At 33.1% G+C, this 16,008-nt stretch overlaps 1 protein-coding gene across 2 annotated transcripts in view; it reads right to left on the bottom strand.

The window, feature by feature from the left end:
- LOC143245397 (NEDD4-binding protein 2-like) overlaps positions 1 to 16,008 on the bottom strand; it is a 78,959-nt gene that overhangs the window by 12,534 nt on the left and 50,417 nt on the right. The window contains exons 6-8 of one of the 2 annotated variants that reach the window (XM_076491691.1): positions 15,016 to 15,133; positions 8,776 to 8,964; positions 5,884 to 5,951 (exon numbers count right to left, since the gene is read on the bottom strand). In XM_076491691.1, the coding sequence (XP_076347806.1) occupies positions 5,884 to 5,951; positions 8,776 to 8,964; positions 15,016 to 15,133 (375 nt within the window). Of the gene's footprint in view, positions 1 to 5,883; positions 5,952 to 8,775; positions 8,965 to 15,015; positions 15,134 to 16,008 lie in introns of those variants that run through there. The other variant, XR_013025619.1, reaches the window with a different exon arrangement.

Genomic DNA, 16,008 nt, shown 5'->3' with positions numbered 1-16,008 from the left:
AGGAAAGAACAGAAAAGTGTCAAACCCATATGAACATGGAATTGCTGGTCTATTAAAAACTTTTAATAAAAATGGGTAAATGGCATTGAAACCCATATGAATGGAGGTCTTACAAAATCCTGTATTTCCACATTGAATCATAAGCTTCCTCAAGGTAAAAAATATAATACAGAAACAAGATGTTGCTATTTGAGAAATCTTCTCCGATTGACATTTCAAGTCAAATCAGGTGGTCCACGGTGGAGCATTGTCACTGGAACCCACACTGGGTAGGCAAGATAAAGTTTGTTTGGTTTGAGGAACCAAACAAGAGAATCACTAACCATCCTCTCTAAGGTCTTACAGAGACAGCTCGTAGTGTATATAATCAGGTCTGACCAATGTACTACCAGACCAATGGTAGTAACTTCAATAAATGTAAGACTACGCAGCAACTATGTACTGTCTAGTATACTGTAAAGCTACTCAAGAGCTGGCTGTGTTATTATTTACTAATTTATAAGAGACTAGAGAAAATGCAACTAGTCAACATCAACCACTCTTATTCTACTCACTTTAAAACAGTTGGATGTTTATGATTATATTTATAAGCTTGAGTTCCACCAGTGTAAAGTGGCAATTATAGTCATAGAGATGATCAGCCTGAAAGGAAAGGGTTGATTGCTCTGCCGAGTTTTGATGGCTAAAAGGTGGTGGATGAAGTAGAAGTGCTAGATACCTGGCAAAAGCTTTTGCCGAGTAGTGGCGATGCTCTGTACATCAGTGACTTCCTGGCCATCGGAGGGAAGATTGAAAGGTGGACAGAAGTGTACTGCCCAATGACCTTCTGAATCCTGTTCCAAATGACTTTGGAACTGGTGGTAGAAGAGATGTTGGTTGTGAACTTAATCCAAGATTCCTTCTGGCTTTGACATCTTACCTGCCAAATATATGCATGGGCTTCCTGAAAAGTAATGTGGTTCAAAAATGTGGGATATTTACAAATGGTATCCCAGGCCCGTTTTTGAGCCTTCTATGCCACGTGTAAGGCAGGATTCCATCACAGATGAAGATACCATGAAAAATGAGTCAAGGTTTTAGGTATAGACTGAGAAGCTGCTTGGACAATACAGTCAGTTATTGCTGCCACACAGATGTCTATCGATGACTTACAGAATTAGAAATGGAGACAGAAACTTTTCAATAAGAGCATCAAGGTCTGATTGATCATAGGTCTCTCAGAAGACAGGTAGAGAGAACAGACAGTTGTTGTACAGATCAAGGAAACATGACCACCAATGCTGTATTGAGTGGCAAAGATAGAGTAGGCATGGGTTGATCAACCAACACTGCCACATCTCTGTGCATTTGTCTATCACATAACCTGTCATTGCAGTATAAAGAAAATTGCCATAAGGTGACTATATTGGCAGGTTTCACAATCGTTTCCTGTAAGGAAAGACACACAGGATGATAAGAATCAATCAGCACCTTGATGCCATCTAAACTGGAATGAAAACCTTGGCAGTTCCACTGTATCAATGTGGATATTTTTTATTTATATGTAGGAGAACTTGGCATAGAGCTCTTCTGTTTTTGACAATTTTTTTTTCATTTGAAAGACGTCTGTCAACCTCCATGAATCCTGCCCTGGGTCAAGTGGGTGTTGGAAGAAGATTCTAGAGACTTAGGGTGTGAATGAATAATCGTTTTGCATCTTGGGGCCAGAGTAAAAGATGGACCCAAGGAAAGGCCTGAACCCAAAACCAAAGGAAGTAGATACAGGAAGCCACTAGAAGGAATGGTTAGGACAGAGATAGAAATTAACAGATTTCTGAACTTTTTTTAACCATGAAGAGCAAAAGACTCTTCAGATGTTTTGCAAAGGACTCTGCTGGAGTCAGGGAGAGGTATGTCTGCACTCCCACTGTGGTAGTGGAATGGAGAGCAGCAGTACATGTCAGCGACAGAGTTGGGGACAATAACTTCCGAGTCTCTGAGCAGGAGATATTATTTATAGTCTTCAAGTGTTGCACCGCTTTCTCCTCCACCCACTTAGGGCAAGAAATAGAGTAAGAGTGGTGTGAACCACTACAGTTAACATATCGTGGTTCTAGTTTGTACTCATAAGTGCTGTGGTCTTTGCCACCACAACAAACATGCGTTAAAAAACCATGAAATTATGTTTTTGAGTGACTAAACCATTGACAGTAGAAACATATAAGAGGGTTGGGAATGTATAGCTATACTTTACAGTTCAGATAACCTGCTTTAACTGTGGCAGCAGGACATGGTGATGTAAACGTCAATATCAGAACATTAATAGGCATTATAATTTCATCTTCATGAGTGGAGATTTGGTGCACTGTAGAAACTCTTTGACTGAACAAACCAACAAAGATCTCTGATTCTGGAATGTTCTTTATAATCTCTTTCAACTATAACTTCTCTGGAAAAATTCAAATTTGTATGGGAAGTAACCTTGATAGGTATATCGCAAATGACCTTCGATTTCAAGAAGAGTTTGATATGTTGTGGTGAAGATTTTTCCACCAAAATGTCTCCAGAGTGTAGCTTTCTTACTGACATGGGGGAGCCAGCAAGACCCTCTAATTCCTTTTGAATAAAAAAGGGAGATATCTGCCCTGAGGATATCTTGAATAAGGGAATGCATAATTAGAAACAGAGGTACAGAACTGACTGTGATGGTGACAGTACAACAGAGTTGTCCATGTGTGGTTGTTTTCCGATAATCTGTTGTTTTATTTTCAATTTTAATTATTTTGTTTGAAATGGTGGTATTCATAATAAAAGCCATACATTTCAGTGCCTACGGATCCCACCTACCATTAAGCCCTAAGAGGGACACACTACAATGTTGAACAAAGGTACTGCAGCAATGCCAGGGTTTCATGAGCACTAGACCCAAACACCTGTATCAGACACAATGTCCACAACACCTGTTGAGAACATCCAACACTGGTACTCGGTTGACCTTAGCTAAAGTAGACCAGCTGACAGCTGATTGATCCTGGGGGAGCCAACCCAAGGCTGCCCGTTTACAAGAATTCAAGACCAAAGTGGTGTGTTAGAGTTGGACCCTTTAACCACCAGGATCCTCTCCTCCCATTCACGGGTCATTATGCATGGCAAACACGTGAGTGGATGTTTAGATCCCAGATAAGGTAAACTGAAATTACACAAACTTCTTTGGGACATCTCCTCACCATGTACAAAAATCCAGAGCAAGAGGAATTTTGTGGAGCCAGCTTGTGTACATGAAAACTCTATTGCATTTCCAGATGGAGCTTCTTGATTATGTTACATATTGTTGGCTGAGACAAATAGATTTGCCTTTGCAATTGACTTGGTATTCTTACACATTACATGACACTGCACTTTGCTTCCAACAACTTGGGTATGACTTATTGCAAGTCTCTTAGGTGGATAGTTGTGGTGGCCAAAGTTAATCCACACTAATTTGTTTTCCAATGCCATAAAATAAATGGACAACCCAAATTTTATGATTTGAGTATATGAATATTTTGGGTCACAAATGGCTGTTACCTGCCCTTATAAAACGTATGGTGGCATCACAGTGCCTAGAAAGAGCTAAGAAACACAAAATGGAGATCTTATGTATCCTGTACCATTGATACATATTCTATAAAATTATTTTATATTTAAGGACTTACCAAAAACTATGAAATCAAAAGAGAAATAAGTTGAGGGAAATGTACACAATAGGGACAAAATACCCATAACATTTTAGTTATTTTCAAAATTTAATTTAAATGCACGTTAACATACTTTGTAATTTCAGTTTGTATACCATCTAACTTTCAATTTGTAATTTCAAAGATAACTATTTAAATAAATCTCAATCATATACTTCAGCCAAATAGAAACACAAACTGTTGATAGCTACAAATTACAATTTACATCTTCTTGCTTTACTGTATTTGTTTTATCCACACAATGTATCCCTCCCAACTTTTGTGTTTTTTATCCACACAATGTATCCCTCCCAACTTTTGTGTTTTACAAAATGTCAATATTTTTAACAATGTTATTGAATGTGTTTATAATGAACAAAAAGAAAACATTCTGAACAACATAAATCAGATAAAATTTCTGATTTGTTTTATTAACCAAGAGAAAATTTGATGAATTTAAAACTAAAGATACTGCTTGAGCAGTAACGAATTTTAAAATTTATAAGTTGTTAAAGCATACAAATCATAGTATTATTGGAATACATTACTCAATTCATTGTTATATTTTTTATGTTGTACAATGCATATTTAAAGGTTAAATAAAATATTTTGTTGACAACAGTGAGAAACAAACAGGCTTACTAGAACATACACAAAAGGATTTAAAACGAGTGAGGAATAAATTTTGTATTACGTAAGTATACTTTTTGTTTGTTCTTATATACTTTGTAACAAAGATAATTAAAGTGTAAAAATTAGCAATGTATGAAATCAGGCAAGAAAATAAAACAAATTTATATCTTGCTACTAATCTTTGAGAAACACTTACAGGCTACTGTCTCATGATGTTTATATCTTGCTACTGATCTTTGAGAAACACTTACAGGCTACTGTCTCATGATGTTTATATCTTGCTACTGATCTTTGAGAAACACTTACAGGCTACTGTCTCATGATGTTTATATCTTGCTACTGATCTTTGAGAAACACTTTCAGGCTACTGTCTCATGATGTTTATATCTTGCTACTGATCTTTGAGAAACACTTACAGGCTACTGTCTCATGATGTTTATATCTTGCTACTGATCTTTGAGAAACACTTACAGGCTACTGTCTCATGATGTTTATATCTTGCTACTGATCTTTGAGAAACACTTACAGGCTACTGTCTCATGATGTTTATATCTTGCTACTGATCTTTGAGAAACACTTACAGGCTACTGTCTCATGATGTTTATTTCTTGCTACTGATCTTTGAGAAACACTTACAGGCTACTGTCTCATGATGTTTATATCTTGCAACTGATCTTTGAGAAACACTTACAGGCTACTGTCTCATGATGTTTATATCTTGCTACTGATCTTTGAGAAACACTTACAGCTACTGTCTCATGATGTTTATATCTTGCTACTGATCTTTGAGAAACACTTACAGCTACTGTCTCATGATGTTTATATCTCGCTACTGATCTTTAAGAAACACTTACAGGCTACTGTCTCATGATGCTCATTCACAGTAGCTGTAATAAAATTAAAAGTAGTTTGGAAACATTTAGAAGCTTAGAATAAATAGCTGTCACTATCACAATCTGAAGTTATTCTAGATAAAGTATTTTTGATTTTATTTGATATTTTTCAGCTTTTCACTTTACTCTAAAGATTTTGCTATAGTTAGTGGATACAGAAAATAAGAGTTTTACTGGAAAAACAAACAATCTGATATTCATTTAGGAGATTCTAGAAACTTTGCATACAAAAATGAAAGTTTGATGATAAGAATTATTCCTATTCTTAGCATGACAAGTAAAGATTTAGTATATTAGAGACAAATCCATCGTACAACACACTTGTGATATTTATTTAAAGCCTGTCAACATACATAGAGTACATATAAAGTTATAGTACACTTAATTTCATAGTCATGTGGTGATTCAAATGTTGGTGAACTTGCCCCTGTTGGGGTTAACTAGTGTTAACAAGTCGAGTAATTATACCACACAATATTTAGTAATTATTCCAAAAATATTTCACACTATTTCAAGCATGCGTAACAGTCTAGAAGGTACTTATTTTAAAGAATATACTAAAATCTTTAGTAACTTATGTTTTCTCATATTAGCAACAATATTATATTCATTAGTTTCACCAATAATTATTTTTGTAATAATTATATTAACATCAGACTAACCTTTGTTCTAATAATTTTTCTGCTGCTCTTTGATTGGCTTCTTTTAGTTTCTGGGTGTGCAGATGGCCCTAAATAAATACGTGTAACAAATCATACTATGAACTACTAACATCAGCTCACACAATGATAGCAACTTGTTCTGATGAGTTTAATGTTATTTTATTTCAATGTGGTACACTCTACAAAAGAAATACATCTGAACTCAAGCACTGCAAAACAAGGTGTGATGGTTTGGTAGTGGCACATAGAAAAAATTGTGTTAAATGACAGTAGAGCTATCATACTGGTGATGAAATGCCATGAACATGTCCCTCATGCAAATATCTTTCACTCCAACAGGGGTGGTGCTGAATGTGTGTGGCACACAATATATAAGATGTTTGCACACAGATGGCAGAACAAAACAAAAAAAAAGCTAATCTTGTGAAAGATGAAAACTACTGTAATGGAAGTATTTCCAGGTCTTACAACAGAGAAGTGTTTTATTACACAAATGATGAAGGTATTCCCAGGTATTAAAGAGAGGTATTTTGTTATGAAAATGGTGGAAGTATTCCCAAGTTTTACTGAGTTATCTTTTGTGATACAAATGAATAGCCATCAAGTGAAGGGTTCCACTTGTTCATTTTTAGAGGAAGAAACAGTTCAACTATAGCCTTTAAAAAGTAAACCTTTGTAACTTAATTCTTATGCAAAAAATATTTTAACTCCAAGATCATTTCTGAGCGAAATTAAGTGAACTAGATGTGAAACAGTTTAAAGATGATTTTGCCAATGATAAGGAACATCATATAAATGAGCTTAAGCATGTGAAAGCCAGTAAAAAGAAAGAGAGTTAGTTAGGAACCAAATCTGGAAAAACAGTTCACAAATCTAAATGAGGAAATTTAACCAGACAGAGAGTTAGTTAGGAACCAAATCTGGAAAAACAGTTCACAAATCTAAATGAGGAAATTTAACCAGACTTCAATAAAGAAGATGCTAACACTTGGAGAGGATGGTATGTTAGTTTATTATTTCCAGGAAATTCTCAATAAAAAAATAAATATGATAACAACTACACTAAATACAAGTTTGAGGGAAACAAATTTTATGGTTTAAATAGATATGATGCCAACTGCACTAGGTACAAGCTTGAAATAAACAAATTTTATGGTTTAAATAGATATGATGCCAACTGCACTAGGTACAAGCTTGAAATAAACAAATTTTATGGTTTAAACAGATATGATGCCAACTGCACTAGGTACAAACTTGAGGTAAACAAATTTTATGGCTTAAATGGATATGATAACAACTACACTAAATACAAGTTTGAGGGAAACAAATTTTATGGTTTAAATGGATGTGATGTCAACTGCACTAGGTACAAGCTTGAAATAAACAAATTTTATAGTTTAAATGGTTGTGATGTTAACTGCACTAGATACAAACTTGGGGTGAACAAATTTTATAGTTTAAATGGTTGTGATGTTAACTGCACTAGGTACAAGCTTGAAATAAACAAATTTTATGGTTTAAATGGTTGTGATGTTAACTGCACTAGGTACAAGCTTGAAATAAACAAATTTTATAGTTTAAATGGTTGTGATGTTAACTGCACTAGATACAAACTTGGGGTGAACAAATTTTAAGGTTGAAATGGATGTGATATGAACTGCTCTGGCTACAAACTTCTAGATATCAAGCTTGATGTAAACAGATTTTATGGATGAAAAGGTTGTGACATCAATCACATTAGGTACAAACTTGTAAATCTCAAGTTTGACGTAACAGACTTTTATGGCTGAAATGCATCAGAAACTATTCAGTAATAGCACAAGTGATCATAATGTATAAAGGAATATTTGTTTATCAGTTTTTACAATGTCCCAGTGACATTGGTGTTTATACACCACACTAGGTATTAACAGTGTTTATACACCACACTAGGTATTAATGCTGTTAATACCTATAGTGGTAGGTATATTTCCAGAGAAGTAATATTTGTATTGACAATTAAATTTTGTATTTGTTATGAAAGTACTACTAACATTAATTAGCACAATCTCATTTTATTAATGCCATTTACCAAAAATGAGATTGTGCTAATTATGTTAATACTACTTTCATAACTAAATACAAAAATTTAATTGTCAATACAAATATTACTTCTCTGAAATATACTACCCATATAGTATTAACAGCATTAATACCTGTGGTGTATAAAAAACACTAGTGTTAATACCCATAAACATTGTTAATACTCACTGTGGTGTTTTAACACTTAACATCTATGGTGGTGTGTAGACAATGTTAATATCTACTATGATGTGTAAATGTAATATGCACAGCAGTGTATAAACACTGTTAATACCTAGTGTAGTGTATAAACAATGTTAATACCTAGCATAGTGTATAAACATTGTTAATACCCACTGTGGTGTTTTAACACTTAACACATATGGTGGTGTGTAGACAATGTTAATATCTACTATGATGTGTAAATGTAATATGTAGAGCAGTGTATAAACACTGTTAATACCTAGTGTGGTGTTTTAACACAACATCTATGGTGGTGTGTAGACAATGTTAATATCTACTATGACGTGTAAATGTAATATGTACAGCAGTGTATAAACACTGTTAATACCTAGCGTAGTGTATAAACATTGTTAATACCCACTGTGGTGTTTTAACACTTAACATCTATGGTGGTGTGTAGATAATGTTAATATCTACTATGACGTGTAAATGTAATATGTACAGCAATGTATTAACACTTAATATCTACAGTGGTGTTAAACAATGTCAGTATCTAAGGTTAATAGCTACTGTGGTATATAAACATTGTTACTGTGTACTATGATATGTAAATAACGTTTACATGTATTCTGATTAGGAAACACAAACCTGCTGGGAGTAGAATGAAGCAACAGCTTTCATTCCTCTACGGTAAGCTTCTCTTGCTTTCTGAAAACACTCGTTTCTCAAATGATGGTGGAGGTCAGCTTCAGCTCGAAGGTCTCTAAAGTCGAGTACTGTTGGTGCATTGGTAACTGAATTATAATCTGCTTCCAAAGAAACCCATTCCAAAAAGTCCTGTTTAAATTAGAAGAGCCAATACTGGATAATTTGTGTAAAGAAAATACAATGCTATTTCTTTATTAATGGAAACATAAACATAAGTAACGTCTTGTATTCTGGGCATCATTTGTTTTGTTCTCTTTCTTCTTGACTTAATAATAAAAAAAAAACATTTAAATTATTTTATCATTTTATCAGACAAAGTAAAAATTGCTGATTAAATAAGACACATTAAGGAAACACTTGAGAAGCTATCAAGGAAGTAATGAATTTCATAGAATAACAATTAAAGAAACAAGACAAGCTATACATAGGAAAATATAGAATTCATGTAATCTATAACAGTTAATACTGAGAAGCTTAACTGGTATTACAACTGTCACAAACACATCTAACAGATAAAAGTTTGATACAATGGTTAAAAGAATAATAGTAAAAAAAAAGAGTTAATGTGATAACAAACACATAGCTGGATAAAATGATAGAAAAGAGTGTTGGATTAATTACAATGAACACAAAAGAAAGTAATCACAGAAGATATGACAGCTAAAATCTAATCATAAAATAATCTAGAAGTCTTCAGACTAAACTGACAAATGATGTAATCCCAATAAATTATGTGGTATTTAATTTACAGTAAAGAACAGCTGATAAAACTACTTTGAAAATTAAAACAATGACAAGCACCACGTTCACAGGAAGTAAACACTACTTGGAAACTAGATCAAAGGTAATTGTTACTGTAACACAAAATTCAGTAAAGAATTAAAGCAACTTCATCATTAATACAATGTTACACAAGTCTCAAAGTGAACAACTGATGTTATTACATGATAGATGTTACACAAGCCTCAAAGTGAACAACTGATGTTATTACATGATAGATGTTACACAAGCCTCAAAGTGAACAACTGATGTTATTACATGATAGATGTTACAAGCCTCAAAGTGAACTGATGTTATTACATGATAGATGTTACAAGCCTCAAAGTGAACAACTGATGTTATTACATGATAGATGTTACACAAGCCTCAAAGTGAACAACTGATGTTATTACATGATAGATGTTACACAAGCCTCAAAGTGAACTGATGTTATTACATGATAGATGTTACACAAGCCTCAAAGTGAACTGATGTTATTACATGATAGATGTTACACAAGCCTCAAAGTGACCAACTGATGTTATTACATGATAGATGTTACACAAGCCTCAAAGTGAACAACTGATGTTATTACATGATAGATGTTACACAAGCCTCAAAGTGAACAACTGATGTTGTTACATGATAGATGTTACACAAGCCTCAAAGTGAACTGATGTTATTACATGATAGATGTTACACAAGCCTCAAAGTGAACTGATGTTATTACACACAGTAAGCAAAATATGAGGAAGAGTTGAATGATAAAAGTTAGTATGAAATTATTCTCAAAGCAAATATTGAATTAAAACTATTCTTAAAGCAAACAATGGATTGAAATTAAACAATGAAAACAAGAAATATGAAGGTAATAAATATCAGTACAAAGACACAGCTTAAAAAAGTCAATGTAACAAAGTAAAGGCGTAAGTGATGTAAGTTATAACCAAGCTTCAGGATAATAAGAATTAAGTAGGGAGTGACCAACAGATGGAGTTTCACCGTAAGTAGAATAAGGAAAGCAAACAGATGGAGTTCCACTAAGTAGAATAAGGAAAGCAGTAATAAGTCTGGCCAACAGATGGAGTTCCACCATAAGTAGAATAAGGAAAGCAGTAATAAGTCTGGCCAACAGATGAAGTTCCACCGTAAGTAGAATAAGGAAAGCAGTAATAAGTCTGGCCAACAGATGGAGTTCCACCGTAAGTAGAATAAGAAAAGCAGTAATAAGTCTAGCCAACAGATGAAGTTCCACCGTAACTAGAATAAGGAAAGCAGTAATAAGTCTGGCCAACAGATGGAGTTCCACCGTAAGTAGAATAAGGAAAGCAGTAATAAGTCTGGCCAACAGATGGAGTTCCACCGTAAGTAGAATAAGGAAAGCAGTAATAAGTCTGGCCAACAGATGGAGTTCCACCGTAAGTAGAATAAGGAAAGCGGTAATAAGTCTGGCCAACAGATGGAGTTCCACCGTAAGTAAATAAGGAAAGCAGTAATAAGTCTGGCCAACAGATGGAGTTCCACCGTAAGTAGAATAAGGAAAGCGGTAATAAGTCTGGCCAACAGATGGAGTTCCACCGTAAGTAGAATAAGGAAAGCAGTAATAAGTCTGGCCAACAGATGGAGTTCCACCGTAAGTAGAATAAGGAAAGCAGTAATAAGTCTGGCCAACAGATGGAGTTCCACCGTAAGTAGAATAAGGAAAGCAGTAATAAGTCTGACCAACAGATGGAGTTCCACCGTAGTAGAATAAGGAAAGCAGTAAGTCTGACCAACAGATGGAGTTCCACTGTAAGTAGAATAAGGAAAGCAGTAATAAGTCTGGCCAACAGATGAAGTTCCACTGTAAGTAGAATAAGGAAAGCAGTAATAAGTCTGGCCAATGGAGTTCCAGTCTAAGGAAAGCAGTAATAAGTCTGACCAACAGATGGAGTTCCACCGTAAGTAGAATAAGGAAAGCAGCAATAAGTCTGACCAACAGATGGAGTTCCACCATAAGTAGAATAAGGAAAGCAGCAATAAGTATGAAATTTAAGATGCATGTACAACAAATATACCAAAACAATGGATGTACTGTTTAAAGCAAAGAAAGTGGCAAAGGTATCCAAATAAAAAAATAAACAGATACCCAGAATGAAAGAAGAGGAAAGACAACATGAAACAGTAGGAAAATCAACAAAAACAAAACTGGGATAGCAGAATTTCAATGTTTCGGTTAAACCACATGGAAATCAAAATATTTTGACAGAGAATGTAAGACTACAATGGACCTAAAAAATAATCGATGATTTACCAATTTACTACCATCATTCAAAGTGTAGGGGTTGCAACCTAGGGACTCCAAAACCTCGGGATTTACAGAAGAGAATCCAGAGATTTTTGGTATTAACTGTCTCCACACAGTAATGACACTTAAACTGCATGAAATTTTGGACAAACTTACTAAATAAGATCAGCCTAAGGAATTTACAAATATATATAATTCAGTAAAGTATTTTTTATTATTTCTTTATGCTGTAACGTCTGTAGTATCCTGTTTTGAAACACATTACACACACTACATTTTATACCTTCAAGTTCACAAAGAAATTCAATGAATGTGTTACTTTATGTTCTTTATTCAAAGCAAACTACATAATAATTTTAAACATAGTGTTGTTACTTGATTAAACTTCATTAAATGCTAATAGAAAGCTGCCTCTACTTTAACTTAATTCGTTTAAACACTTAACCATCATTCTTGTTAGCTGATGGTGATGCAGTTATACAAAACAATCTTTTATAAGGTAATATAGCAAAGCTATTTGAGCAAGGGTTAAAGATTTATGAATCTCCCATTTTCCCATCATGTTGTAATAATTTACATTAGATAGGGAAAGACTAAGAAAAATGAAATGTAAATATATATGATTCAGAGTTCTGTAACACTAAAATCCTGGGATTATGAAACAATTTTCAGATTGAAACTATTCAAAATAGCATTTGTTTTCTTTTCACTTAAAACTAGAAGCATACTCATCATCATAGCACAAAGCCTGTGTTATACAGTTTTTATTTTTGACAGAGATGAGTCTTGCACTTGGGATTATTATGTATACACTAAAGAGTTAAACCTGTCAAGGTTTTGGCAGACTTGCAAAGCTCTAATATCAAGTAATACTTACTTAGCAATGTTCAAATATGTCTATCTTGGCAAAATGTTCTCTCTTAACAGAATGTCATGACTCCTATCTTGGGTTTTATTGCATTTTCTGACTTTTCCCAAAACAAAATACCTTGTTCTCTATGATTGTTGTGTATTATTATTTAATGGAACATGAAATTCCACATATATTGCTGTATATTAATAATTTAAGTTTCAGTATGATGGGATCAATTTCTTTTTGAATTATTGAAAATTCATCTGTTTATGATAGTGTATACCAATCCTCCTTTATAATTTCCAACTGAAAATATTACTGTATAAACGACATTATAGATTTGAACAAGTGTGATTATTATGTTTTGACTTTTAATACATAGAATAAACATGTTGATGTTCAATATTGTAAAAGTGGAATATTCATAAATAGGTAAGATTCTCACATGTCAAATATTCACAAATATACAAAACTTTCACTTGATAACCACATTCTGCAGTAAACTGAAATTTCCAAAAGTCATAAAATAAATGCACATGTTAATTCTGAACAAATTATACTGTTTTAAAACCATACTTATCAAATTTCATCTATATCAAAAGTATTAAAATATTTAGATTAATGCAACCATATATCTGTTGACAGATAACTTTATTATTAAACCTATACTAACTAAACTTACATATGTGAAAGATCACCAGATCACATATACTTACAAATAACTAAATAATAAGTTATAGTTACAGCTACAGGAAGCTTCTTATGCTTATAGAACTGCCACAGTTTTAATAGTTGTGTTATTTCTAAGTCATCACAACTTTCCTTGTAAAGGCACAGACAAATATCACTGTATGAACATGTTTCACTGACTCTTGTGTCAAGTTCAACTGTTCTTGCATAATGTGTAAAAAAAACTTCCATTAAGTAAAACATTTACTAAAAACACTTACATTACTTTCCTTCTTTTACAGACCTTAAGAGTTTAAAAAGATTCCCAATACTTAACACATCAACCATACAAACAAATAACTATCAACACTATACCAACATCTAACAGCTCATAGTTTCAAATCAAATGTATCGATACAATCTGCAACTTGAGCACATTCAGCCTTATCTTCATTCTTTCCTTCTTGACAAACAGTAAACTCTACTAACATATTATCATTAAAGTACAGTTTATTAAGTAATCACGAAGTATTATTTAATCCTGAAAGTTCATCTGTCTCTACAAAACAGGCCTACTCTTGGAAAGCTTACATATTCTGTAATATTAGTTACTTCCAATGAAACAGCCTAACATATTACTATTTTGTTCGAAAGTTCATTGTTATCTTCAACTTATTGATATTATATATTTTGTTTTATATAGGTTTACCTTAACTTCTACTGGAGATATTCTATATGCATATTTGAGATACTGCTTCTTGAAAAAAACCCTGCCTAAGCTGTACTACATATTATGACGTCTTGTGCTATAGGAAATGCACATTTTGTTCTATAATAACTTTTCAATAGATTATTGCTCTATATCACTATTACAGTTAGTTTTAATAATTAGATGAATATAAGTACAAATACGAAGTAAAAAAACAAAACTATATATGTAAAAATGGCTGGTTTGAGCGATTTTTTTTTTTAAATGTGGAGAAAACTGTACAGATTAGTTCTACCTTTGAACTGCCAGACTCCACCAAAATCATCGAACTGTCCATTTCACGTGGACGTCTTTCAAACATCTACTGTACAAGATGCCAATAATGTAACAATTCTTTGGTACATTGTGTCTTTCTTACTGTTTTATTAATACACTAAAATCTGTAAGATTAAAATAATTTATCCAATGGCCTGTCTCAAATAATAACTTGATAAAGGTTTTTAGTTTCAATCAAGTAAAATGAACCTCAATGGCCTAGTTTAGGGAATACAAGATGAACCTTGTCTAGAGCCTTTATATGCTCCACTTAAGTGGAAAGCTAGTAGTTATTTGGATAACCAAAAGAATGCACACATGATATGCATACTGATGAGCTAAACATGCCCAAATTAACCTGTATGCATTTTTTTCTGCATCAATAACATTTTTTTCTTCACCATTACTGCTGTAGATGAATCACTGGTGTTTTTGTCTGTAAAATGAAATTCCCTGTTGTTCTCCATGCTATAAAGAAAACTTTTCTCAGCTTCCCTGACTCATGGCAACCATAGAAAAATATTACCCATGTTCTTACGTATTAGATTTAACAGGAAATAAGTTTCAAACACCACACTGTGTTCTCACCATATTAAAGTCTAAGTCTTCACCACCAGGTGTCAGTTCCTTCTCAATAAACTCGGACTGACAACTTGACTGTCCTGTTGCCTCTTTAACAGCTGCAACTGCAGAAAGCAGTGAATAGCTGAAAGTCAATAAAAGCCTTTTGACAATCTTCAATTAACTGTGTACATATGAAAATTATAATTAATTAATGTAATTTAAAAGTAAAATTAATGAATAGTATTATGAAGACTAGATCTCTAGTTCAAGCTGTCTTATTTTTAGTATCAGTTTCAAATTAAAGCAAAATAAATTTACTGGAAAATAAAGGTCTTAGTAGTAACTCAGAATTGAAAAGAGAATATAACATGGTTTCTACACTAGAGGATGCCACCCAATTATATCCTTTCTCACTACAAAAATACTTTAATACAACAACTCATCTAATATGGCTTAAAAATCTTATATCCTTTCTCACTACAGAAATGCTTTAATACAACAACTCATCTAATATGGCTTAAAAATCTTATATCCTTTCTCACTACAGAAATACTTTAATACAACAACTCATCTAATATGGCTTAAAAATCTTATATCCTTTCTCACTACAGAAATGCTTTAATACAACAACTCATCTAATATGGCTTAAAAATCTTATATCCTTTCTCACTACAGAAATGCTTTAATACAACAACTCATCTAATATGGCTTAAAAATCTTATATCCTTTCTCACTACAGAAATACTTTAATACAACAACTCATCTAATATGGCTTAAAAAATCTTATATCCTTTCTCACTACAGAAATGCTTTAATACAACAACTCATCTACTATGGCTTAAAAATCTTATATCCTTTCTCACTACAGAAATGCTTTAATACAACAACTCATCTAATATGGCTTAAAAATCTTATATCCTTTCTCACTACAGAAATACTTTAATACAACAAATCTTATAACTTGATTTACTCTTTTTCTTAATTTTTTACATTGTCAAATTTCCAAAAATGTTATAA

The sequence above is a fragment of the Tachypleus tridentatus genome, chromosome 2 (genome assembly GCF_004210375.1).
Source record: "Tachypleus tridentatus isolate NWPU-2018 chromosome 2, ASM421037v1, whole genome shotgun sequence".
NCBI classification, from domain to species: Eukaryota; Metazoa; Arthropoda; class Merostomata; order Xiphosura; family Limulidae; genus Tachypleus; species Tachypleus tridentatus.
The sequence above is the reverse complement of the archived record's forward strand: the minus strand, read 5'-3'. Positions and strand labels throughout refer to the sequence as shown.